The 27,877-nt window shown below is 42.2% G+C and overlaps 1 protein-coding gene across 1 annotated transcript in view; it reads left to right on the plus strand.

Annotated features, from left to right (window-relative positions):
* tead1b (TEA domain family member 1b) overlaps positions 1-27,877 on the plus strand; it is a 93,799-nt gene that overhangs the window by 53,107 nt on the left and 12,815 nt on the right. The window contains 7 exon segments of the mRNA XM_037545180.1: positions 14,427-14,491; positions 18,935-19,024; positions 19,026-19,070; positions 19,072-19,152; positions 24,422-24,433; positions 26,560-26,694; positions 26,956-27,002. Coding sequence (XP_037401077.1) covers positions 14,427-14,491; positions 18,935-19,024; positions 19,026-19,070; positions 19,072-19,152; positions 24,422-24,433; positions 26,560-26,694; positions 26,956-27,002 — 475 coding nt within the window.

A 27,877-nucleotide genomic window follows, 5' to 3' on the forward strand; every position in this document is an offset into this window, starting at 1 on the left:
CATGTTGCGCAAATGACAAACTTGAAACTGTGCTGTGATGTAAGATGCACTTGCGGTCGCTTCACGAACTCTGTTTTCTTAGCCAGAGTAAAATAACTCAATATAGTTGATTAACACAGCTGTTTCTTCATCGCTGAACTTTTTTGGTTGATGGCTCCATTATTCATTATTACTAAACCCTGTGCCTCATGAACGAGCAGTTAGTAGGCAGGGCTACTCACATAAGTTTTACATAAGTTGCAGTCTTATGCTACGTTTGCACAGCAGGTAAAAGTGGCCCAAATCTGATTTTGCAATTTTTTGCAATGCTTCATGTTTCTTCACGTGGTAAACGATCACGACTGCCAGCGAATCCCAGTCGCTTCCGGAAGTTCAGCTTCATCTTCACCAGCATCACAGGGAGCCATCATGAAGTTCTCATGGCTGATAGCTCAGCTCATCGCCCAGAATGTGTTCAAGCTCACTGTAAAAAAGGTGCGGTCACTTCTTTGGGTGTCCTTGGATTTTTTTAAACTTTGCTTTCAGACTTGTAACTGTTCTTTGTTGTTTGAGTTTTAGCAATTCGAAATTCTGAATTCTGACAAATGTGGAGCTGGATTGACGTAAAAGCCACATGAATTCCGATCTTGCCATGTACCGTATTGGATTTCAGTACCACATATGAAAGTGTCTCGGAATTGAAAATGTCAGATTCAGTGTGTTTATCTGTTCACACTGACACACATCTGTGTAACATATGAAGAAAAAGATCAGATTTAGGCCACTTTTACCTGCTGTGTGAACAAAGCCTTATGTTAAATCCAGGCACAGTTGAATTCAGGGTGCGTATTGTGGTCATGTCAAGGCACATGTGTTGAAAACTTTCACATAAATGAATGTGTCCACCAGGCTCTGTTTCCTCTGTAATGAGAGCAGTGCTTGATGTGCAGATCCAGTGTTATTCTTTGGAGTGTTTAGAATAAATGCTGTGGCTTTGCGTGTCCACACAGGTTCGACATTCCCCTCACCTGCCGGGTGAAAACAAATGGTCTTCAGGTTGGCTGACCCATCCCATGCGTGGCTACCCTTCTTGAACCAACAGCCCAAGGCACTTATGCTTATAACTTTGTGAGATGTGATATTATTGACAGCTCTAAGGAGTTCTGTCTCCTCACATTTTGCAGCCAGTTTTAACCTTTGCTGCTTTTGATGGGGGGTATCGTATAATACTTCTGAGATTTTGGCATCATAATGAATTCCAGAGCAAGTAAAATACAGCTTGCTTGTTTTCAGCCCCAGAGGACTGTGTTGTCTGCGTCTGGGGTTTTGCTTTGTAGGCATTCTGAGGCTCCAGACTTGCAGAGACCTCCTCATCAGTATGGAATGTGCTGGGGAATCTCATATTGCTTTATTAGCAAACTGCATATGCTTGTCGTGTGAACCCAGTGAAGTGAAGACTCAAGAGTCTCTAGACTTAGTTGTAGCTCATCATCGAATGAATGACAAACAGAAAGCCAGCCATCTCATCTATTGGCATGAAATACAGTGATATTGAACCAACCTATAGCTTATATTCATGATCTATTCTGTATGGAGTCTCTAGCTTTGTTGAAACATCAATCTTTTTCTGTGAGTCAAGATTTATCTGAAAGCGACAACATCAGAGTTTGATTCTGCATGTTCACCCGATTAGACTGTGCTTTAAGATTTGATTGCAGAGATTTGTGGCAGGAGGAAACGCTTGCATGTGTGCAAAGAGGAGCTTTGAAAGACCGTTGCTCAGTGCTGAAGAGGTTGTGGAGTGTGTCCAGCAGAACAGGCAGCTTGTGCAGCGACTGGTTTCAGGTTGCAGTGCTCCAATTGGCTGCTTTTGTGTGACTGAAACTGGTTGCTCTGTTTCTTTTAAAGACATCGCAGCTTTGATAATCTCTAGTGAAATAGAGGAGTTGCTATAACTAGAATTAGGATAACTCATGAATCATTTTGTACATGGCCGTTTATTGTTGGCTTGTTGCTTAAAGTATTTAAACCTCTAACTGTACTAGGGCAGTCAATATTGATGGTCTTAGTAACTGAATAATATACTGATTATTTTGACAATTAATCAAGTAACCAGGGCTTTAAAAAGGGCAAAACAGAATAAAAAACTTAACAACACAATAGCAAACCTTTCCTTACCTTTAAATACCAAGGCTCTTAAAACTAAGGCTCTCTTCACTCTTACAAATCTTTTTCAAACGTGGTTCTTTAGGGGTTTTTTTTTTGTTCTTTTCTTCGGTTTGCATCGAAGAACCCTTTGTGGCACCTTTGAGAGTGTGCTCTTAAATATAAACGTGCCAAATGATTATTTCAATGGATAAACCTATAAATAAACTATGAAACCTTTAAGAAGGTGTTAAATAAGCTCCCGGGACAAAAAAAGTTTTTCTGTAATACTTGGTTGAGCAAGTAACAATATTGATAGCGCCAGTCCTGTTGGCTAAGAATTATCCAAGTCTCTTGAGATTCCAGTGCATTTTAGCTCACTTTTCCATAAACTTTTTGCTTCTTGGGTAAGCAGAGCATTCCAGGATGATGACTGTAAGTTGTATGCATATGACTGGTTCAACTGACATGATCACCAGACCTCAATCCCAATTAGGAACAGCAGGCTGAATCTTATTAGTGGGAGTGGACAGGAATGTGAAGCACTTCAAAAACCTTACCTGACAGAATTTTTGCTTTTGTTATGGCAATACTGTACTGAACTGTTTATTGAGTACTTTGGTGTAGAATAAGTTTATCATGCTGCTTGACAATACAGCAAAAGACTAAAAGAAAAAGCAGGACTAGAGAAACATTCCCATGCAAGTTGCAGCTGCGAAGCTTGTCGAGGGAGTTTGACAGTGATGGAGGGCTGTAGCACTAAGAAGCAGAGAGGGAGCCGGGAGAGAAAAAAACGATCCATCAGGGTCATGAAGTTTGGCTTTTCATTTACACATATTGGTGACTGCTAACAGGTTTCTCTTCATGTTCAGATGCGGGATTGATCCTGAGAGATTGAAAATATTGATTTAACCCCATGTCTGACTGTGTGTGTGCTGGGAGGTGCCAGCCGGCGGCGTGTTCACACATCAGCGGGACCGAGTTCCTCTGTTCTTGTGCCTCTCTTGGGACTTCTCATTACTGCCAGTGCTTCCCCTGCATTTCTCGCGCTCTCTCTTTCTCTCTCTCTCTCTGAGAGAGCCTCTTCTCACCCCGATGACCAGACCTGCCTCAGCAGTAATGTATGTGATGATGATGATGATGATGCACTCACCGCCTCCTAATTGATAGAGTGAAGCCGTGGAGGACTCTGCTGCATTAATTGGTCCCAGGGGAGCCGGCGCAGACTCACCGAGGGGGGGAGTGGCTTCTGCCTCTGGTGACAAACGCCGTAGAGCGGCCTGAGAGGACGAAACATGCCCCTGCCTTGTCTTCCTCCCCACCTGCCGCTGCGCTCTCAGGATTTATGAGGGGTCGTCTAATGTAATCCTCTCTGTCTCTCTTGGAAGGCTCGGGGTGGCCACCTGCAGATTTCTGCTGTTGGCTTGTCTGTTTGCACAATGGATGCTTGTCGTTAATCCTGCCCGTTGCCCCGACTCCCCAACACTTCTCTTCTGTCTGAGCCTCCATAATGTAGGCTTTTAGCCTTCACCCGGGTCACCTGGAGTTAACTATCGATTCCATTTTTGTGTTTGGAAACTTTCAATTGATTTTTAAAGGGGTATTCATTACACTTAAGGACAGTATTACGAAGAATTAATTGATCGGCTGTCAAGTCATCTGACTCATAATAAGATGGATTGTCTATTAGTCTGCCCTAAATACAACACTGCCGCGTCTTGACTTTATTTCACAGTAAGTCATCTGATTGAAGCAGCTGCTCTCTGACCTGTATTGACTAGGTCTGCGGCTATCTCATAGCAGAGGAAGCTCAGCTCCGCAGCCTGGAGTTCGAATGCCTTGTTGAGCGTTGACTCTCTGCAGTTGAAAGTGACAGTCTGTTACCATTGAATACTTGTATATGTCCTGCTTGCATACCGTGGCATTACTTGCCCTGCAGTAGCAGCATTTTGGAACGTCAGTGATTGAATAGCGGATGTTACTGGTGGGTGTGGTGGCTGGACGTGAAAGCATTAGTGGGTTTTCAGGCCCGTAGCACTTTCTGGTCATTTGCTAGTTGCAGACCACAGCCGCAAGCTTTTGAATTTGCTTCTTGTGTGCTGTCGCTACTGAGCATCAGATGAAGCTCACATTTCTTTCTTTTTTTTCTCTCTCTTCAGCTGGCCAGGCCCCATCCTTGGTCTGCCTAATAGAGCATGATAAATGACTGGTTCGTTTCAAACTGAAGTGGCTATTGCTGCTTTAAGTTTTTGCTTCAAGAGATTTTTCATTTCATGTGCAATAAGAATCACCTTTGAAAGGTGAAGCTTTTGAAACAAAGTCGTGAATAGACATCCTTGGTTCAAGGGTGGCCGAGAATGAATGAAAGAGTCTGAAATGAAGCGCTGTGGGCTAGGTTTGGTCTCGATTGAGAATCATGGCCATTAGAAGATATAGGGATTAAAGGTGAGCTGAATATCTACTCCGAATCATAGCTTAGCGTGTGAAAAAGATTTAAGAAGATGCACATGGCCATAGTACCAATGATGAATGGGGCACCTTCGCAGTTCTACATAGGGGCACAATCTAATGACATCCTACGCATCTTGTGCAGTGCTTGTAGACTCAGTATGGCTGGCCATCAACTGACTGTACTGTGTAAGATGCAGTCACTTCACTGCCAAATGTTTACTAATTGGTCCAATGCATGAATGATGCTTGATTCTTACATACCAGAAGAACTCTGTATATTTTTATGTTGTACATGCTTCTAGAGGCATCAAGTGGATGGCAAACCGCAAAAATTAGACTTGAAACTTTGCCCATAGTGACCGTGCGTCCCTTGCTTTATCTGTGTAACACTTATTGTAGAAAGCTTGCCATGCCCTAGCAGTGAAAATAGGCAGATTAAGACCACAGGAGCGCTTTGCAAGTGGCAGTGGTGCGTTGCGAAAATGTTCCAGTTGCTGCTTTTAATCTAATTGCGCTTGGCTGTGCTGTCAAGGTTATTGTGAACCTGAATAACCTTCAAATTTCAGAACCAGTTATGAATGGAATTGCATTAATCGACAAATCGAGATCCCTACTTTTATGTGATCTTTTGCGCAGCTGTACTAGTTAATAATATCTAAACTAGCTAAAAGTTAAACATATTTAAGTGGAATCCACAACAGGCTAAAGAGAGGAGAGAACAAATAGATGCCAGCTTGACAAAGTTGTGAAATGCTACTGTGTAATATCATACAGATTTAGTGCTGGTCATCAGTATGAGTCCAGCCTCTATCCTGCACCTGAAAATGCTCTTAACTCAGGAATTTGGGCAGGTTTTCCTGTTAACCGAATGTAGCTACAAATAGTCTGATTCATAACTATTTACTAACAGAGGCGGTGGGAGCTTTTGTGACCCTCAAAATCCAGAAGAGTTTTTTAGTTGCATTGAAAGTGCTTTAGTGCACGGTACTCTTTGTGGCCTCATTAAGCTGTTAGGAAAGGCTCTGGGAATTATTTATGTTGCGTTATTATCAGGCAACTGGAGTTAAAGAAATGTTATGAGATATTTATAAAAATAAAGCTTGTTTTTCACTTTTTCACTCTGTCAGCCGTGCATGAAGAGCCTCCACTGGTGATGGGTTAATAAGGGCAGAATTATGGCAAGGAGACAGACCAAGTGTGTGCATGTGTATTGTGAAACATCGTACTATGCACAGCGGGTGGCAGATGGCACTGGGAGGGGGTCTGGCTAACTCCAGACAAGCCCCCAGTTCACTGGGTCATGGTGCAAAACGTATAGGCTTCGGCCTCCAGCTTGAAAAGGCAGGGGTGGCTGGGCGCCCACATTGTGACCCATAAAAAGAGCCTGGGGTGGGAGTGATGGTCACGGTTGTGGGCGTTATGCCTTTGGCCTTGAAGTCTTTCTTAGGCCTTGGTGCTCTAAAGCTTGAGGCCCCTGCCATTTGGGAATTTAAGCCAGCATTAATCGGCAGCTGGTTGGCCAGAGTCAGATGTTGGATCAGCAGCCGTTATCCTGTGTCTCTTTAAATGGATTTCAGTGGCCAGGCACGCTCGGCCCTTGTTCCCCTTTCACTCATTATCACCGAGAGCAGCGTTCGGCTGCGCATTCACACATGCCCTGACCTGCAGGACCTCTTAAGCCACACTTACTCGAGGGGTCATGCTTACCATACTTCTTAGAACAAGTGCCCTGATCTCGAGGCTGTTCTAGCTTACCTGTTACGCTGAATATAATCATATATGGATGGGCAAGACTTTTGCATATTTCCTTGAGCACTTGTTCTCTGAAAAGCTTGATAAATGTCAAAAGTAGACAGTTTTTAAAAATGGCTTTTAAGTGCAAAAACCGTTGTCTTGTCTGTTTTAAAAGAAGTTAATGAATGAAAATTAATTACAACAAGGCCACATTCCTCAGAGAGCTCGAAAGGACGGCAAGCAAATTCTTGCACTCATGTTTTATTTTTGAATATGATAGACATTTTACTCTTCAGGACACTCGAAGATGTACAGCATATAAAGACATGTGCAAGACTTTTTTTAATGAGTGCAGCTTTGTCACCTGTTCAGCTTCCAAGACACAGGTCCTGTTCTTTGTCTTCTTTCTAAATAGCCTCCCCTCCTGGCAGCAGCCCTTCCTAGAATGGCGTTGTTCATAGGAGTAAAAGGCTTCCTGTCCCCCTTCAAACACATAAACACTTGGGCCCCCAAACCCAGCCAGAGACCCTCCGAGTGAATGCCTCCATATTGTTGGTTTTGTCCATTGTGATGCTAATGAAAGCCCAAGACCCTTGAGTCATCTATCACGCATGACAGGAAAGCCGGGCCATTGTCTTTGCTTGACACCCCACACTGGAACAGTACTGCAGCCTCTGCTGCTTTCAGTGGACACAAACTAGAGAGAAAGGCTTCATGTTCCTATGCAAGCATGTAGAGACTGACTGTACATATGCGCTGTAGACAACTAATGTAACTTTCTGTGTTACAGGTAGTATAACCTTGCCGTAGAGGTGAGGACACTTTTTAAAGAGCTATTCATGGATGAGTTATAGATTCTTTTCATTAATCCCGGCAGTTCAGATCACACATGTATAAAAAGCTCTCTCTCTTTGTTGCTGTTTAAACAGCCCAAGGTCTAAAGAATTTAATTGCACAGTGGTTCGTTACATCTAACAAGCATGTTGAGGTTTCTTTTGGGCCAAATAAGGTTAGGCGCTGACAAAATTGCAATTGTGGTTCTTTTCCACTGTGACAAGTGACACTTACAAAATTACAAGCTAATGAGAATTAATGATAGATTTGGAAATGGGGCTGGGGTGCGGTGGCACCCTGGGGGCTGCCTGAAAGCCGCCTCTCGTGTCCCAGAGAGGAGGGAGCGCTCTCATGAGGGAAAAAGCCACATGAAGCAGAGCTTTGCGTGTGTGAGAGCTCTGCCGGCTGACTCTGGGCCTTGAGCTGGCGCAGCCCAGCGTGCGCTGACATCATCCCTGGCCAGCGGACCAGATGCGATCGCGGTCGGGCCTACGTTAAACAAAAGTGCTGCTACAGGAAATGAGCGCTTTAAAAAGCACTGAGTGAAAAAAACAGAACAGGCGGCCGCAGAGCGACGTGTTATTAGCAATCAAAGGACGCAGCCGAGGCCATTAAAATGCTTTAATACGCAGTAACCTAAATGAGGGCCGCTGTTTATCGCATGGACTCGAGTCGAACTGCGGGGCTTTTCTTTGATTAAATCATCTTTGCTTTGACGTGCCGACAGGGAGGATGATGGGGTTTTATTTGCCGCGCCCCCTGGGTGTAGAATCAATGGCAATTTTCCTTCATCCTCCTGCAGAGCGCTAGAAGTGAAAGACGGATGTTAATGCTAGCGACAACAACGATGGGGGCTACGACTGAGGCTGTCCCAACTCAGTGGCCGGGAAGAAGGAGGAGGGGCATGCCACGTGTTGCTTTAGCTGTGGGGCAAGGCAATGGAATTGTTCTCTCATCATGCCCAAAATCCAAATCTGGAGTCTTTTTATTTGGTAAGGAGGGTGATGATGAACTGCATATTCTTTTTAACTTGCTCATGTATTTATTGGCACTTCATTGGGAGTCTAGATAGATCAATTGTAACTACACATTTATACTTTGAAATAAAATTTAAAAAAAATTAAATACACCCCCCTCTATAGCTCTTGGTGTCTGGGCAGCTCTGAGAAAGTACCAAAAAAATGGGAAATAACTCGCCGTGAAACGGATTAAAAGCCGGACTGGTCAAGCTAATGAAATCTACCCCAAACGAAAGGAGTGTGATGGAACACGTTCAGAATGTGCCAGGGGAAAGTGAATGTGTTGTAAATCAGGCTGGCCTCCACTGCAGCAGCAGGGGGTGGAGGTTAGAAGAGCGATGGTTGAGGGGGTTGCTGTGCAGACGGAGCAGCTGTGTAAACCCCACTGATTCAGGGAGGGTCTGGAGGCAGGGAGGGATGAAGAGAGAAGCAGGGCATAGGGGTGGGGGTGAATGGGACTTTTCTATTAGGGCAGTTAACTGTTTCTTGCACTTAGTTGACTTCCACAGGCCGGTCTCAGACCGTGCAGATAATCAGTGCTCCGCCCTGATTAAAGAAAAAGCCTTGGCCCGGAGCTGGGCCTAAACACCTCTGGCATGACCCAGACAAAGCTGTAAGGTTCCCTCTCTGCATATGAAGGCAGGGCAGGCTGAAGGAGTCTCTACGCCACGGTGGGTGTGCTGAAAGCCCCCCAGCGGGGAGCAAGAGGAGGGAGGTGTCAGCAGTCTCAGAGGGAGGCGTCTCCGAAGGGTAGAACTGCATTCCTAATTGAATGGAGGAGTCAGCTGCTGGAGACCAATCATGGGAAGAGAGAGGTGCTGCAAGGCTCCATTGTGGGCCCACTGCCGTTTGAGGGCTATTGATATGGCGCAGGACCTCCAGGGTCATTCAGACCCACTTTTTTCTTTCTTTTTTTTTTTCTTTCTTACTTAACATAGAAGGTGAAAAACACACTTTCTCTTTCTGCCCAGGGCCAGGGCTCTACTCTAGGATTAGCTCATAAATACCTAATCCTTCCACTGCTATTTTGAGTGATGTGATCTCTTTTATGGGGTTCGCAACCCTGACCCATTCCCCCCATGAAAGATCTGAATTACTGAACTGGTTAAGGCCATTTTTGGACACTGTTCGTCTGCCCACTGTCTTCTGGTAGGAAGTGCTATAGTGTGTATTAGATGCATATTCGCATCAGTCTAGCTGCTGACACAAAATATGTGTGTAAGCAGCTACATCTCTCTCTTCCACTGCCAAGCCTGGATAGCCTGTAATAATAATAGGGAGCAGGACTGTGGACTTTTTAAAAAAAATACATGTGGAAGCAATAGGGACTTTAAAGTCAGGATGTCTGCCCAAATTTGAACTTGATGGAAAGTTTAACCCCTAAATTTGATCTGTTTATAGATTAAGGGTTTAAATTCTTGCTTTAACTGTTCTTTGTGTAAAAAGGGGGCCACTTTAACTTTGCTGATACCCGTTTATAGACCATACAGAATGCCAGTGAGCTTAGGTGCAGGCTTTTAATGTGGAGTACAGTGAAGAGATTAGTGCGGAACATGCCAGGCTCATCAAAAAAAGTTCTCTTTTTAATACTTTTATTAAGAAATCTCCATGGGGGAGATCTCATTCATAGCTGTTGGGCCACGTGTAGGGAACCCGGTGCTGGTGCCGCTGAAAATAAAACAGTATTGCTGATTAGTTTATAAGACACAAAGTATTGGTCCATATAAACTTCATGGGGGGGAGCCTTGTGTTGCAGGGATTTGGGGGGCCTTGAATGCGGCCTGCTTCTTTTTTTTTTCTCTCTCTCTCTCTTTTTTGGGCTCTCTTTCTTTTTGCCAATGTTGTTCTCCATAGCAAACACTGGGTAGAGAGCACGCTGGCCCAGTCCCACTGAGCAGGGTAGCTTTTTTCTTTCTTTCTTTCTTTTTTTTTTTCGAGTCGGTGAAAAGAATGAATTATTCAGCAGTAAGCATGCTTACAGCTGGCCGATTGTGAGCTTTGATCTAGGAATCAGGCGTCTGCATGAATGGCCTTATTGTCATGTTATGTGTACACAGTGTGTGAATTATTGAAAGTGGCGAGGGCCCTGGCTTCATCTGGGAGAGATTACAGTGCAGGCATGCTGGGGTGGCGGGCTGGAACTGCAAATCCCCCAGATGCTATTTATTTGTCTTGGGGTCACATGATCTGTAGCCGTCGGCACGGCCTTAACAAAACGCTTTTACGGGAAGTAGATGAGAATGCCCTCACGCTTCAGCTCATCTAATAAACACACGAACACGCGTGTCAAACATTCATATGGGCCCTGGCCTGAGGCTAGGCAGCAGTGTGCACCTGTCGGGCGGGGCCTTATATATAAGTGGAGAGCTTTTTGGTCGGTTTTTATTCAAAAGCTATGTGTGGCCTTGTGATTAACAGTATATATTACAGCATATTCGGAGACGTTATTGGTGATTACAGAATACAGACCAAGATTTAGCCTTTTTATGTCTGCTTAACCCTCCTGGGTCCCCACTGGTGTGTACTCCTTTGAAGCATCTCATCTTACATTTTATTCAACTGTTTCTCACTCACTTGCTGGGGGTGGGCGATACGACAAACATCATATCACGTGTCGTAAGTGATGTAAAAGCCTCTGTCGCTTTTGTGCCTCTTGTCCTGAATTATTTCAGAATTAATTATGATAACCATAAAGGTAAATGCAGTGCACAATTTTCAAGCCATCATTCAGTAAAGCCATTTATTTAACAATTGCTAAATATTAAACAGTACTGCTAACTAGGAGAGAGGAGCTGGTTTGCATTAGTTTAGCTAGCATGATAATAATAGCTCTTTGATCTAGGAAATTAAACCTGTTCTGTGGTGTTCGGATCTGAAACCTGTAGCCTGGATCTGTAGCCTTAGCATTAGCTGCAGACCCAAACAGTGCCACAGACCACAGCACAGTCTTGATTCTGACTAACTGATGTTCTACTGTAGGGGATTCCTACCCCTGTCCTGGTGACCCTTGCTTATATTTTTGTGGATTCACAACACACCTGACCCAACCAACAGGGTTCTTATAAATGAGTTAACAGGAGTAATCAAGTGTGCTCTACTGACACTCAACCCCTGCTCTACTGACCGGTTTAGATGATTAACAACTAATGTCTGAGAGAGCAAAAGAAAGCTGAAATCAAACATGTTCTGTAGTGTTTGATTACTTAAATGGCCAAACATGCAGCATCGCATTTTGGTTCTGTGGTGGGTGTAGCCGATCGATGTGTGTTGTGCTGGTAAGAGTGGATCAGACACTGCAGTGTTGTTCGAGTTTTTAAACACTGTTCACTCTCTGTCCATTCCATTAGACACTCCTACTTTGTCAGTCCACCTTGTAGATGTAAAGTCAGAGACGATAGCTCAACTGCTGCTACACAGTTTGTGTTGGGTCATCCTCGAGTCCTTCATCAGTGGTCACAGGATGCTGTTAACTGGATATTTTTGCTTGGTGGACTATTCTCAGTCCACCAGTGACACTACCTATATAGTAAGTGGAACTGATAAAATGGACAATGAGTGTAGAAACATGGAGATGGTCATAATGTTATGCCTGAGTTTTTCCATAGGATTTCCCCCTCTTTCTATCAGTGGCACCTGTTGGTGAGCTCCCTAACCACCAATCAGTGAGCTCCTCTAAAATTCTTGAAATAGAAATTTGACGTATCATTATTTTGAAATACTGTCATCATTTTTTAAATACTTGCATATTTTTTAATCACCATGGAGAACTGACCAACCCTACTGCCATGTTATTTACTCTTAATCCATCACCATAAGAAAAAGCAGTATGCCTTATTGATTAAGTCTCATTAATTGAAGCCTGCTGGTTAATCTAAGAGCAAAGTTATTGGGGATATTACATTAAATCTCAGCAGAACATGGAAAGGCACAGTACACACAAGTACAGCACACACAGATACAGAGAGAGCGAAAGAGGTTTTTTTCATGCGACAGGTGTGTGTAATGACAGAAGCTCAAGAGGCATTACCGGGCCCCGTTGGCTTTCATCTGGCCCACCTGAACACAGCAAGCTGCCTCAGTGCACAGCAGGCAGAGGCTGCAGCCTGTTCGCCTCTGTGTGGGCCTGTATGTGTGTGTCTCACCACAGCCAGCAGCATCTGCAGCACTTCAGTCTCTGCACTGATCCACCTATATACACTCCTCTTTAGACATATCTGCACATGCGATTACGGTCAGCCTTCCACTCTAACTGTAAGGCTCACGATTCTCTCTGTGGCTTTACTGTTCTAATGTGATTTAACTGTTGCTTATCGTTGTTTCGTGATCTCTTCTACATTTCTTTTCACTGCACGGCATGTTTTCCTCCAGGCTAATTACAGTGTGGCTTTGGAAATGCAGTTTAATGTTGTTCCAAAGACAATTGTGAGGGCAGAGACTTAAATTGTACTTGAAATCCGCAGTGTGCCCATTTAAAAAGCTTGTTATGCCGCATGGCTCGGATTTAAAAAAAAAAAAAATGAAAACAGTTCTCTGACAACCTTTGGATACAGCTGGACACATAATTAGAGTGGCTCCTTACCTATAATTTGCGTAATAGTTTTGGGGTAGCGGTATGTTATTAACATATGAAAAGGCTAAGCAGGGGTCGTTGTGCCTTGCATCAGCAATTAGGGGGAGAGCCGAGGGCAGAAGAATGTTTGGAGCTGCCATTAATTGGAAATCACTACAAAGCCATGCTTTAATTATAATTTAGTGAGAACAGCACTGCGTTAAATGAACATATTTCCTCCGCCATTATGGGCTGTAACAGTATGAATGTCGGGATCTGTTTCCTTTCATGGCGTGAGGCTTTGAAGAAATTGGCATTAAATTAGATTAATCTGAAAGGCTATAGACTTGGCCGGCTTTTTTCATGGAAATACCGTGCGCGGGGCGCGTTTGCATTTAAATGAAACATGTTTGTTTATTTGTGGGACAGGAAACAGGTCCACGCTGCCTGTACGCTGGCCATGAATATACATACAGAGACGGCTTTACATTTTAAGGTTGTAATGAGATGCCATTCTTCCAGTAATGGTGGCACTGGGTAGGTGATGTTGTGATAAATTACACCATAAAAAGCTTTTTCTGAGGTTATCATCAGTATCATCAGGACTTTTAGACTGCTGGACAACACCATACAGTCATATGAGACAGTTCCAATACCCTCCGTTAAATTATACCTCATGTTGATTTTGTAAGTGAAAAAAGTTGTTTCGAAAGTTTTAGTACGCGATTTATATTTATTTATGGAATTTAACCAGTGGTGGATGAAGTACACAAACTGTGTGTTGAGTTAAAGTAGAGATACCCAAGGTAAAATATTGCTCCAGTAAAAGTAGAAGTTCCTCTTTTTAGACCTCGACTTGAGTAAAAGTACTAAAAGATTAATTATGATCTATAAATTATGAATTCTGTTATCATTTTTATAACAAGACTCGCTTCATGAACTCATTTAAATTCAGGATCACAAATGAGTTTCCTTTACTATATTGATCTGTAGGTCTCTGTTTATTAAACATAAACTAGCCCAAACTAATTTACTATAAAATGAAAGTGTTTGTATAAATTCAGAAAAAAGTAACATGATACCCTGATTGGTGTTCTTGCTTTGCGCTTCTTTCGTTTTGACATGTTACGTTTTTATACACACAGAAACCAAAAGGAACGACAGATTTCTCAAAATGTAGTGGAGGAAAAAAGTCAGATATTAGACTTTTAAATGTAGTGGAGCGAAACTAAAAAAGTCGCCCAAAATGGAAAAACTTCAGTACAGATACACGAAAAAACTACTTAAGTACAGAAATGAATTACATTTACTTAGTTACTGTCCACCACTGCATTTAACATATTTAAAAAAACAAAAATTTAAAATATAAAACATTTATACAGGCCTCATTTATTTATTTATTTATCCCAAATATGTTAAATTTATTGTAACTATAATAATAATAATAACAATAACAATAAACTGTAACTGTTCTCTGTAGACGATTTAACTTGTAAATATGTAAATTATTTTTAACATAGAACTTTAACAAAACATTTGTCATTTGGGGGGGGGGGGGGTTGGGGGGAATCACAGGCAGCACCCATATGATTCCAATATCATTGTGCAGCCCAACAGTTTTTCACTACTGTTTTTTGCTATGTTGCCCACCTCTGCAGTTCTGACAGTAGCTGGCAGGTGGAATAAAAGCCCTTTTTCTCCTCTTTTGCTTTCAGGTCGGAACGAGCTGATAGCCAGATACATTAAACTGCGGACGGGGAAGACGAGGACGAGGAAGCAGGTAAGGCGCAGGCCTGCAGCATATGCATGGCACATAACAGAGGAAGGCCATTACTATTGAATGCCTGCTGCCCGAGCTTTCTGCATAAAAGAGTTAGCCAGCACACATTTAAGTGAATAGATGATTTTATCACCCGCCCAGATACCTACGTATTTACCTTGCACTTACACACAGAGGATTCACACATCACACATTTATGCACATACACATACACACAAAGTAGCATGGAGCTTTGCAGCATGATGCCCTGGCTAGGGATAAATGGGCTGATGTGGCCTTGGAAGTGGAGCGCTATGCGGAGACTCCTCAATCCTCCGCCAGCCAGCTTTTCTTTCTTTCTTTCTTTCTTTCTTTCTTTCTATCTTTCTTTCTTTCTTTTTTTTTTTTAAAGCTGCATGAGAGCACGCTGCTGAACTGGGGCTCCGGCCACACATACGCATGTGTGCACCTACATTACAATTCTAAACAAAGCGTATATGTCTCAACCACTCAGTAAAACATAGCTGCTGCTGCAAAATGACCTTGCGGATTCCCGTTAAGTCCTTAAAACTGAGTCACGCTGACAAATGAAATTAGACGTGGATTTTTAGCTGTACAGGCTAGTTAGTATCTGCCATGGGTCCGTGTGGCTTTAAGTCTCCTGCAACACTTCACTGGGCAGCGCTCTATGATCAGAGAGCAGTTGTGGTGACATCACTTCCCTTTTAGCCACATCTGATTGACCCTTTCATCACAGCAACACACAGCAGATGGCACATGTCATAAGACCATGTTTCTATTTTTTGCCTTGCTGGATTTTAACAGTAATTTTTTCTATGCAAACTGAAAATAGTAATGCATTGAATTTTGCTTCATGCAAATGAATACAAATTCATACATGATTAAAATAATAAAATATGTAACACTGACAATTCCTCCTGGGAATTTTTTTCCAGGATGTGAACTGGAAAGTAACACAGTGTTAATATATTTTACATCATATATACAGTACTGTGCAAAAGTCAGAGACCACTTTACATTTAGTATCTTTGTACATTCGTTATCTTTGTTAAAAGACACAAAGAAACCATGCAAGACCAAAAAAAGACCACCAAAGCTGTACACATCAGATAAACAGCACTTAAGCTTTCATCTTTGAGAGAGAGGAGAATAATCAAGCTCCACTTTCGCTACAGACCTGAGAAAATCCTCAGGTGTTTGTCCATCCTTCCACTGTGAGAAGACAACACAACACTGTGGGTCTGAAAGGATGTGTAGCTGCCAAGAAGCCCTTAATTAGTGGGGGGGGAAGAAAATTTGCTGTTCAAGCAAAGAAGCTGCTGGTGTTCCAAGAACAATGGACTGACTACCCCACAACCCAGACGGCAACATCATTAAAAGTGCCTGAGTTTACATGGACAAGCAGAAAGTGAGTTTTGATTGGAAAGTAAACAAACGGTGGTCTCTGACTTTGACACTGTACTGCAGATTTCACAATATACATAGTTATTGTTGAAAACAAAACCGTGTATCTCCTTTTTTTTCACATAATTTGAAAATGGTAGCTGGCAGTCACGTTTTGTCACAGTGGATAGACTAACCAATAAAAATGATCTAAAAATCAGTTAAATTAAAAATTGTTAAATGAACTTCCATTCAGATTTAAGAATGTTAATTTTGTCACCTATAAAATTATTTTATTGGAGGTTTTGCTTCTGACAGCAACAGTATACTCATGTGAAAATAATGTCTACATTCGAATCATGTAAGTGCTTTTCTTTTTTCAGTCTAAACACATTTTTAATAAAATAATTGAAGTGCAAAAAATCCTAGTTGCATTTCTTACAGTTTAGGCAAAGAAGCAAAGTAAAGACATTTTGCCCGGATGTGTTAACATGGCCACAATTACATACTAATTTGATTTGCTTAAGCTCCAGCTTAGCTGAAGTGATTGTTGTAATTAAATTGGAAAGGTCAAAGGAGCACTTGCGCTGTCGAGATATGCGTAAATGCGACTTTGCCCGCGCTAGAGTGTTGAGACTTAGCGGGCCTCCGGAGGCCAGCAGCCCTCATTAACACACTGCGTTCAGTGTGAGGCCTGCTCAACAGCCTCTTGTGTATGATTGGCCTGATTAAGACAGGGAACACTCTCTCCTCAGCCCTCCACCCCCCTCCCAGCAGCACTGGCAGGCACTGTAACATGACCTCCCCACCTCCCCATCACACTGACCCAGCGTTTAGCACGAGCTTAGCAAAATCTGCACTCTGACACTAAACAAGGACCAGCAGGTAAAGAGCTCAGCAGGGGTGTAAACGCATCTGAATGCAGCTCTTTAATTTGGAATACTAGAATTGATTATTACGGTTCTCACGATAAATTGTTCAAGCGATGTATTATAATGATGTATGTTTTCAGTTCTCCTACTGGCCTTTCTTAGAGTAAGAAATAGTTAATAGTTAATGTATGTTCAAAAAAGCTATGTGTGGTTTGTTGTTCAGTTTTGTCAATTTTTCTTATTTGGCCTTTTTAAAAAACTGTAGATGACTCAAATACTGATATAACTGGAAGTGACAGCCCATATCAGTAATATCCAATTCGATCATAATAAATGCTTAAAAGAAAATTCTCATGCAACATCATACATAACAAAGTTTTGAATATTGTTAATTTGTATTATTATTCATTTTAGTCTTATTTATTAGCTGCATTATGTAATCCATTAGTTTCATATTTGAAGTAGATGATCTAAGAGTACAGAATTAAAATATTTTGTTTAGTTTTTGTCTTAAACTACATTTATGCATAAATAGGAATATAAGTCACATATCAGTCACGTATTATCATGAATGTGATTAAACAAACGAATACAATGGTCTTGGGCTGCGTTTACACAGCAGGTAAAAGTGGCCCAAATCTGATTTCCTCCCCAAATCTGATTTTTTGCTTGTATGATCACACTATCTTTTAAATGTGATCTGTATGTGATGTCAGTCTGAACAGATCAGCTCCTAAACTGACCCGCATGCTCAAAAGAACAATGCTTCACGCAGCTCGTCCAGAGATCAGTCATGATGGCCAGCGAACGCCTGTTGCCCCCAGAAGAGTCAGTTTCGTCTTCGCCAGCATCACAGAAGCGATTATGAAGTTCCAATGTTTGACTGTTGGATGCATCACCCACAGTGTGTTCGAGTTCACCATAAAAAGGGCACATTTAGCCACGGCCACTTCTTTGGCTCGTGTCCTTGGATTTTTTTAAAGCTTTTTTTTGATGCTGCAGCCACGTTCTCTTCCGGCCACGTTTGGCCGTGTCATTCGAAGCCTCTACAAAGGTGGTTCGGATAAGTCTTTTCTAATGTTTTGGTACAGAAACATCAGCCTAAATGTTTCTGAGTCTCAGCAACAGGAAATTATGATGAATGTCAAGTTGGACTGACGTAAAAGTCGCATGAATTCCGATTTGGCTGTTCAGACTGAGTCACATAGTTGCAGATCGGAAGTGTATTGGATTTCAGTACCACATATAAAAGCGTCTCACATCGGAATTTCAAATATCAGATTCAGCGTGTTTTTTGCTGTTCACACTGACACACAGACACACATCTGCATCACATATGAGGAAAAAGATCAGATTTGTTTTTCCTGCTGTGTAAACATAGCCTTAGTAGTATCATCAGTAAAGAAGTCTCATGCATCTTTCATTCAGTGATAGTAAACACGGTAGCACATAAAAGCTCAGATTCTACACACTGATACGTTTTACTACATGCACACACACCGTAACTCCTCTGACAGCAGTTCTAAACAAGTTTGAAGGGCCATCGCCAAATTCTTGCTGGCAGGGTGCTCAGTTCACTGAAATCATAATGGACTGGCTAATCAGTTATGAACATAGTAGTTAGTTGCGACCCAAGTGTATTGTTATTATGGTTTGTATTCCAAAACTGTTTAAGTAGGGTTTTTTTTCCAGTCTGTATTCAGTGTACTTTTAATAATAATCTCGAATCATACAGAATTAATCAAATCAGTTTTGTTTCCTAAAGAGTTGCACTGGTTTCGAATCATTATAAGGTCAGGGATTTACACCCCTGGAGCTCAAGGCCTGTGAGGCTGGTTCCTCCTCCTCAGTCCCTGAAGGATACTAGACATGCCCATTCTCATTCTGTGCGCAGCCGAGCGCATCTGCCGTCTCTTAATGTGCTTAAGAAGCCTGCATCCTCCTTAATCAGCTCACTTAACGGAGGAGCCGCTGCGCTGGGTGGCTGCAAGCTTCGGGTTTGCGCTTCTTCTCCTCCTCTTCCTCCTCTAAGTAGCCCTGCTAAAAAGGAACTGTTAAATCCTTCCTCAAGTGTTCTTTCAATGAAAAAGAAAAAGTGTAATACCCTTTTGTATTCTTTTGTTTTTGTTTTTTTGCCTTTTTTCCCCCTTTTGTCATTTTATTTTCCCTTCTTCTTCCAAAAATGGAGGTTTCTAGTCACATACAGGTCTTAGCAAGAAAGAAAGTTCGAGAAATCCAAGCTGCCATCAAGGTAGGTCTGGCTCTGCCCAGTTGCAGGGGGGCTTTTCATCGCCATGGTTACAGGCTGTTCCTTTGTCTTCCTTCCCCTCCCCTACCCCGCAGGTGTCTAGTCACATTCAGGTTCTTGCCAGAAGGAAATCTCGTGAGTTTCATTCCAAGCTGAAGGTATGCGCTTTTCTGCTTTTGGGCTTCGTGGTTGCTATGCCGCCGCACTTCCTCCTGTTTCTCCCCCCGGCGATGGGGCGAACGCCTTGTCCGATTCCCTTAACCTGCATGCAACAGTGTATTTAGCATATATGATTCACCCTCCTCTGCTCCTCGTCCAACCCCTGTGAACCCCCTCCCTCTCCTCTCAAACACACACATGCTCCCTTACACCCTCAGGCCTTTTAGTGTCTCCTTTAATGACTGTTTGTGCCGCTGTGCCTTCACTGACCACTTTGTGTCTGCTTTGAAAACTGACTAACACTAGTTATCTGTACTGTTGGAGTGTAGTTAGCATCTTATTATTATTATTATTAGTAGTAGTAGTAGTAGTAGTAGTAGTATTAGCTCATAAAGCTAACCAGATAACCGGAAAGTCTATAATAATGAACATAGATAATCCAGCACCCACTTGATGCAACAGGTGGTGCTGAGCTTCATTCAGTTTTTCCTTCCCCTAAGTGGGGCAGGTTTTAGCTAAAAAATAGAGCTGCACAATATTGAGAAGACACCGCATTTCTTTTTAGGATTTGTAAGCTTTTAACCTCTTATTCTCCAGGGTATATTTTGGTTTGTCCATCTGAATTTACATGACAAAACTGTAAGGCAAATTATTCAGTAACTGCATGAAATAAATAAATTTTTATTTTATTTATTTATTTTAAAAGCTCCCCTCAGATGAACAGAACATGTGTTTTATGATCAACACATATCGCTACATGTTTACAATTTACTGCTGAAAGCCAAAAATCTCAGACGTTGTTTGTATTATTTTATAAAAGTAATTTTTACAGAGCAGATCACTGAAGAGACGCCATCTGTTTATAGTTTGAGTTCAGCTTCTTTTATTATTTAAAAGAAATGACATCACCATCTATTTGACTGGAAAGAAGAGTTACTGCCTCATATGACACCCACCTTCTGACTGTAGCTAATGAAATATGAAAGTTATGTTGAACATGACGAAATACATTTCAGAACCACTGGTGGTCCCAAGGAGTTGAAAAGGTTGAAAGCTACAAAAATTGTAGCTTAAAATAGATTTGACCAACAAGGCAGTGATTGTTAATTAATGTCAAATTTTAAATAGACTTTATAACTGTTTTATTTAAGAGTGTAAATTCCGGCTAGGCAACTTGTGCAGCCAACTGCACTGCTTACCGTGTGGCTTTTGAAGCTAATATAACAAATATGCCTCCTAAGAAATCACATGTGTGGAAGTACTTTAAGTTACTGGACAATAAGAAAATTGCATAATGCAAAAATTACAGTATGAGTTTGGTTTGCAATGGAGGACTGGCAATAACCTAAATAAGTAAATGGTGATTCATGTTCGAGTAGTGCCTCTGTCACGTAACCATTTCAGGCAGAAACATTATTTTTCTCCCTTTCTTTTCTAATTAACCAGTTTTATAGCAGGTTTAAAACTTAACAGCGCAAATTTTCTATGCTATTCGGGCCAGCCCTATTCATTATGATTGACCTGCAGTTAAAAATCTGCCTGAATTACTGACCAAAATGATTTACCTTCTCATCTGAAGCTCTGATTGTATCAGGATGCTAGAAATACATCTTTCCTACCTGCTAAAAGAACACGAGGGTTGTAAAGATGAAGCTTAATCTAACTAGCTAAACCATTTTCCATCTGAAGATTCCTACAGGCTTAAAAACAAAGGTGCCTCATTTGTGTATCACATCCTTCTGCGATGTTAGTACTAAAAGGAAATATTGAAGGTATATTCAGTAGTATATTGTGCAGCCCTACAAAAACAGACTTGTCTGAGCATTTGAGCCCAAGTCCTGTGATCTATAAATAAGACATCACTTAGTCAAAGCTGATGACACTTAAGTGCTTTGTAGAACGCACAGCCTTGTGTTGCATGTCTTTGTGTATGATGCTCTGATTCACTGGAGTGCATTCAGTGGAAGTTTGGAGGCATGCTGGCAAGGTGCTTTGGCTGGTGGGTGAGCGGCTGATAGCTTGAGGTCAGTTGGTCAGCTGTTTCTTGACCGCTGCTTAAAAGCCTAATATTGTCCTGCTGCCCGTAACCTTTTCTGGTCTTTAAGACGGGCTTTTGATGCAGTCTAGAGCAGAATGGCTGCTGCTTTGCCTCTGCTGGTGCTTTAGTCGTAATGAAGTCATCTCTTCTTGGCCCAACTCTCTGTGGAATGATGTGGACTAAAGAGGCACCATTAGAGCAGCTGCTCACATGCTTTTTACTATGGGGCTCTACCCCTCCCTCCCTCCCTCCCTCTCTCTCTCACTCACTCTCTCACTCACTTTCTCCCTCTCTCTCACTCTCCCTCTCTCTCTCTCTCACTCTCCCTCTCTCTCTCTCTCACTCTCCCTCTCTCTCTCTCTATGCATCCTCTTTTTCCATAACCCCACTGGCTGTCAAATGCTTACCTCATGCTGCATTAATGAAACTACTGAAATCCCCCCCCCACTGCTGCCCCCCCCCAACCCTGATTCACTCAAACAAAGTCATATACAGACAGAGTCCTGTATATAATCACCTTACTCAGCCTCAAAGGCCACCTCCTTTAAAAAAAGAGCTTTTTTATGGATAAGCTGATAATAAATCAACCTGTTATTTAAGATGTTTCTGTGCGGGTCACTTGTGGATGTCTGTGACCTTACAGTTGGTCTGACTCTGCTCATTTTCTCTTTCCCTCTTTCTCCATCTCTCTGTCTCAGATCTCTCTCTTTTCTGTTTCTCTCTGCTCCTCTGAAGAGATGACTAACTCTTTTGACTGTCACACTTTTCCACAGTTCCCAGTTTACTCAGATGGATTAATGATCCCTCATTTGTGTCCTGTGTGCGTGCGGCTGTGTGTATGTGTGTCCGTGTGTGCGTTTCCGTTGTGAATGGCCGGTCTTTCAGGGCCATTGGCGGCTGCTGAGTAGAAGCAGGCAGCTTTTGTATGGGTCTCTGTCTACTCTCATCTAAAGCAAATTAGAAATGGGGAGCAGGGAAGAATTTGAGCTGCCTCCCGCCATTTGTGCCGGAGCATTAGAGTGATCGGGCCTGGCATCCTCTTAGCCGAGACATGTTGAGTGAAATGACTGTCATTACGGTGCCACTCTCTAGGCCAGCTCGTAATGAAAGGTGGCCGCAGTGATCTAAAGCCCTCATGTTATCAGCTGCAAAAAACTTCTTTTAAGACGCTTCTCTGCTGCTCACCTGAGGACTAAACTTTCACACTGATCAGCTCTTAAATCTGAGGCAGTGTTTGAGTGAAACCTCACCGCTGATCTGGAATCAACTATGTAATTGCCAGCGGATGATTCTGAAGAGAGTGAATGTGATAGTTTGGCCAAAAATCAGTCAGTTCCCACAATGTTCTCCTTACCCCCAATACACGTTTGGGGTCTGGAGTTTGCATCGTTAGTTTGGTACTGGAGCTACAAGGCTTATGTAACTAACAAGTGATAGAAGCCTTAATAACCAGTTTAATAGAAGCCTTAATAACTGAAATACATATTTAATGCATGTACATCATGTTGAGTCTTGTAGTGATTTTAAATGGACTTGCTTATGTGGTTTCTGACACTGTATGATGTTTTTTGGTAAAAATGGACAAAACTAAACAAATAGCCTGACTGAAGTTTGCTTCTTTACTTTAGCAACGTGTGTTAAGTAATCTCCTAAAGGCTTGTTTAATTTCTAATAATGTATGAGGTTCATCTAAAAGAAAAAGAAAGTACACCACATACCTTAAACAGTGATATCAGCCACCTTAAAGCCTGAGTTTTGTCTGTACTTTTGTCTGCTTTTATTGTAACATTATGTCAGAACCCACATATGCAAGTCTGTTTGAGACTATTGAACAACTCTGCGTGTTTTAAGACGAGTGTATGATCATTATGAAGTGCAGTTTGCACAGTGCTAAAATAGTGACTATGAGCTTCCATTATTTCTTAGCTACATTAGCCATTTACACATTTAGTTGCTGTACAAGAAGCAGCAAGCAAGCAAGACATTCGATTTGACCCAATAGAAGGTTGCCGCAGCCCCCCCTACACATCACCCAGTGAGAGAATCTTTTTCCAACTTTTTTAGAAAATAATTTTTTGCTTTAAATGCCTTTCATAACAAAACATATAGACTAATAGTTTAAAAATATTATTATAAAAATGTTCCTTAACACTGCATAGCTGTCACTAATCGCTGTGCAGTTGCAACAAGTTAAAGTTAAAGATCAGCCTTCATTCATTCAGTTTCCAGTCAGAAGAGAATTAGTTATTTGTTTTTCATTATCAGGAGAAAAGCAGAAAGAATATTTAACAGAAAATTACACGGGAGCCTAAATAACTTAAATATAATATGAGATGTTTCCGTATTTATGTGTGTCCACCTTTTTATCAGCAAACTTGCTTTTAGTTTTACAAAGATAACTGCAGGGTTCGGCCTTTAATGTTAGGTCTTAGATGATGGGTGGTGTTTGCATACTCTTAAGAACTGAAAAATGTACTGAAAAATAAAAAGTTTGGACTTTTTAAACTATAATGTTTTAAAAAGTTTTTTTTTACAAGTGTACCTTAAAGTTTAGGTGCTCCTGTCAAACCATGTAATATGAAATGCATACGAAATAATAAGGGAAATAGACAGTGGTCATAACAGGCATAAAAATAATATATTTTGAAGGACTTTGAAAACCCCTGCGATGGACTGGCGACCTGTCCAGGGTGTATTCTGCCTTCCGCCTGATGACCGCTGGGATAGGCTCCAGCACCCCCCGCCCCCTATTTTTTTTACATATTTTGAGTGGGAAAAAAAAGGAACAAACTTAAAATATCACAGTTTTCTGTTAGTTGTAGTGCTAGATTAGATTATCTGAAAAAAAAAACTATTTTCACTTAGAAAATGAACAAAACATGTCAGAATCTGTCTAATAACTTTTTTATATGCCTGTATATAGGGATACCATCCCAGTATTTCAAGAATCACAACTTCCAAATTTTTCCACATGTATGTGCAACAACATAAGGCTAACAAGTTAGACTGTGACATGTCTTGGCTGATCGACTGCCTTTTGAATAAGGAGCAATTCGGAAAATTAGATGTTTTGGCCAAACCATTACTTTGATTAACATGGGAAAAGATAATCGGCACGTTAATTCATGTTTTTTGCAAATCACTGGTGGAATGATTATGGTTTGTATATGTGCTGTTTTGAGCGGTGAGAGCTGCACGATTACATTGAAGACTTTTTTTTTTGTGTCTAGGTGACGAGCATGGTAAGTACGGTGTTCTAAATGTGCGCTCGCTGCCATTCTGCTGTAGCCGAGCTGTGGCCTTGCTTCTGCACGTCTGCTTCCCCTGTGCGCTAGCAGCCAGCTCCTCACCAGCCCACATGACACACACACATACACACTCAGCCCTTGCCAGCATGTTCACCTCCTGCTCGCGCTCACTGCTTTTGCACAGAAGGCTGGTCAGCGCCGCACTAGGCCGCTACCATTCAGTCCTGTGCACTTCAATGGCGTTAGAGAGCAGCAATCCTTGGGCTTCTCCATACAGGACCTTCCAGACTTTCATGATTACCTACTAGCTTCTTTGTGCTTCTCCAACATTGCAAGGAATGCTGTTTTTTCTCTGTCTCTTTCTTTCTTTTTTTTAATAAGGCCATGTGTGGTGAGAGGAAGGATGTCTTTTGTAGCCTTTGTGCGCTCACAGGTCCCCACGTGGCTCTTGGTGCTTATTAATTAACCTTTGCCACGTCGAGAGGTGCATGGATTTGTAAGCGTGCCACGATTTGAAGGAAATTTGAAAGTCTATATGCAGAGTTAGCCTTTAGCCTCCCCGGGAGGATTAAAGCTGGAGTTAATGAGTTGATATCTAAAGGAAAAAGACTCTTAACCACAGTGTCCTCCGTGCTTTCATTCAAGCATTAGCTCTGTGTTGTTGACAGGGCTACGTTCAGCAGCCTTGATGCCTGCCTACGGACATGGAATGTAGCATAGGGGAGAAAAGGAGGTTATTATTGCTTACCTCTCCTTCATCAAAGTTGCAAGCTTACTAAAGCTTAGAAAGCTGCCAAATAGGATAATATATAGGCAGCGCTAGCATGCCTCTAGCTCTTTGGAGTTTCAGACTAGTTTTACTCTTCATGGGTGAATGTGAGTCGAAGTATACAGAAGACATTTTTCTAATTTTACGCTTCTTTCAGTCTTTAAAGTGATAGTTCTGGGTCTGAAAAATGGATAAAAGTTAGTTGAAAACAACATTAACAGCTATACACTAACAGCCACCTCAAGGCCTCAGTTTTTTAATTAATTTATTTTTTTATAGATAACGGTACTGTATCAGAGTCCACGTAGGAAAGTCCATCTTGACATGGTTTAGGCACGTATTTTAGCCCAGTGCTAACTGGTAATATAGAAACTTCCGTTACTTGTTGGCTATTATACAACAGTTACTTCTGGCCACGCGAGCTGATTGGTTGAGAAGCGTTCTAACCTGCTGTTATTTTGCCATAATATTGCGGGTTTTTCGCAAACACTGTATCACTCCGCTGAGACGCTGTTGCTAAGTAACGACTTTGACAGCTGTAGGAGACGGTCAAGCCATTTGAACGTTTTTACTTCATATTTTGCCCCAAACAGAAAACGGACACTTTTAAAATCACATTTGACCGACAGCCAATTTGGTCATACTCTGAAGATGAGACGACACTAAATTCCTTAACTGTCATCACCACTGAGCAGCTTTTTAGTCGGCACCTGTGACAGAAGAGCAGCTAAACAACCTGAATCAGCCAGAAATGAACCCAGTACCATTCACCAAACATGTGGTCTGACCCTTAAAGTCTGACCAAACCGGACTGAGCCATAAAACTGACACAATAAAAAACAGAAAAGCTGCTCAGTGGTGACGACAGTTTGGGAATTCAGTGTAAGGAGCTGGAGAACAAACTGCTGGCTGTGCAGCGAATGGGCGGAGCTTGTTACTGTGACGTAGCAACAAGCTGCTTGTTAAGGAACTATAATCTGGAGGAACTGAACATTAAAACATATTAAACGCCGCGTTCCCTCTCGTGTTCTATTGCTTAATTAGCTTTGATGCATCAGTGCAAAACTAAAAGCGCAGACCTGAGACACTGAATGTCTTGCCTGACTACATTTTGGATGAGATGAAACCTGATTTGTTGCAGAACTGTCGCTTTAAGCTGGCTTTGATGTTGTCGAGTGCCTGTTTTCAGTTCACTTGCTTGTTCGCTTCGGCCAGTAACGTCTTCACTTGTTTCGCGAAGGCGTTGGCTGTTTCCCTCTTGTCTTGTTGGATGTGCCCCCATCCCCCCACCTCCACCACCACCCTTCACCCTTAATCGAGTCTTAAGTCCCTTTTGTGAACGTTGTTGAAGGATCAGACCGTGAAGGACAAAGCCCTCCAGAGCATGGCCTCCATGTCCTCAGCACAGATCGTCTCTGCCACGGCCATCCACAACAAGCTGGGCCTGCCAGGCATCCCTCGCCCCGCCTTCCCCGGAGCAGCTGGGGTAAGACGGCCCTCTGGCGGCCCCGCTATCGGCCCGCTGGGGCCCAATCCCATTACACACACAAGCAAGTCCAGCTCACATCCACTGCCCACATCTGATAAGCGCACCAATGCTCTAGTCAAGATAACAGTCCAGTATGGCACGTTGTTCACCTGGGTTTTGTAGAAAGCGTCAGATAACACGAGTATCGCAGACCTGCAGAGTGAGTGTCAGTGTGGATAGGCTTTACTTTGTTGTCTATTTATTTATCTAATTCTTTAGTTTTGGCAGGGCATGATATCCACAGGCCAGCCAGGATCCTCTCAAGAGTGAGTACATCCAAAAGTTTTGCTCATATCAGCCAATAAAACAATTCTGCTCATCCTCTATCTTTCCTTTTCTCTCTCTCTCTGCCCCCCCGTCTTTCTGTTTTCAACTGTTGTCGTTCTTTACTTCTTTGACTCTCTATCCTACTGTTCAACCCTCTTTCTCAGCACTCTTTCTTTTCTTGCTTGCTCTCTCCCTCCCTCTGTTACTCTCTTTTCCTATTTTATTTTGTCTCCCCATCTCTCCCTCTTCCCTTTGGCTTTCTCCTCCCTTGGCTCCCTTTTTTCTCGCTGTTTTCTGTTTTTCTCCTCTCTCTGCTACTCTCTTCTTCATCCTTCTTTTATCTTCTTTCACTGTTTTTCTTGTCCCTCTTCCTTTTCCTTCTCTCGCCGTCTTACTCTCACACTTTTTCTCCATCTTCTGCTCTTTCTCATTTATTTTCGTCCTTTTTTTCTTCTTTCCTTTTATTTGTCTCACACTTCTTTTCACATTTTTCTTTTCCCCTGTTCTCTCCTCCCTTTCTATCTCTCACTCTCATTTCTTTTCCTCCTCTGTCTCTCTTCCCTTTTCTTTGTCTCACATTCTTTTTTTCTTTTCCTCCACTCACTCTCTGTCTCCTATCTCTTTCTGCCTGTCTCTCTCACTGTCTCTCTCTCTCTCTCTCTCTCTCTCTCTCTCTCTCTCTCTCTCTCTCTCTCTCTCTCTCTCTTTCTTTCTCTCTCTCTCTCTCTCTTTCTCTCTCTCTCTCCAGCTGCATGTTCTCGCTTTACCAAAGGCTTGAATGGGCCGAGTCCAAGACTGAATACTTTGTACAGCTTTGTTTCTTCTTCACTGTAGAGCCCTCATAATCTCTTCAATGTGCTTCCAAACCTCTAGA

Source organism: Pygocentrus nattereri, chromosome 15 (assembly GCF_015220715.1).
Source record: "Pygocentrus nattereri isolate fPygNat1 chromosome 15, fPygNat1.pri, whole genome shotgun sequence".
NCBI lineage: Eukaryota > Metazoa > Chordata > Actinopteri > Characiformes > Serrasalmidae > Pygocentrus > Pygocentrus nattereri.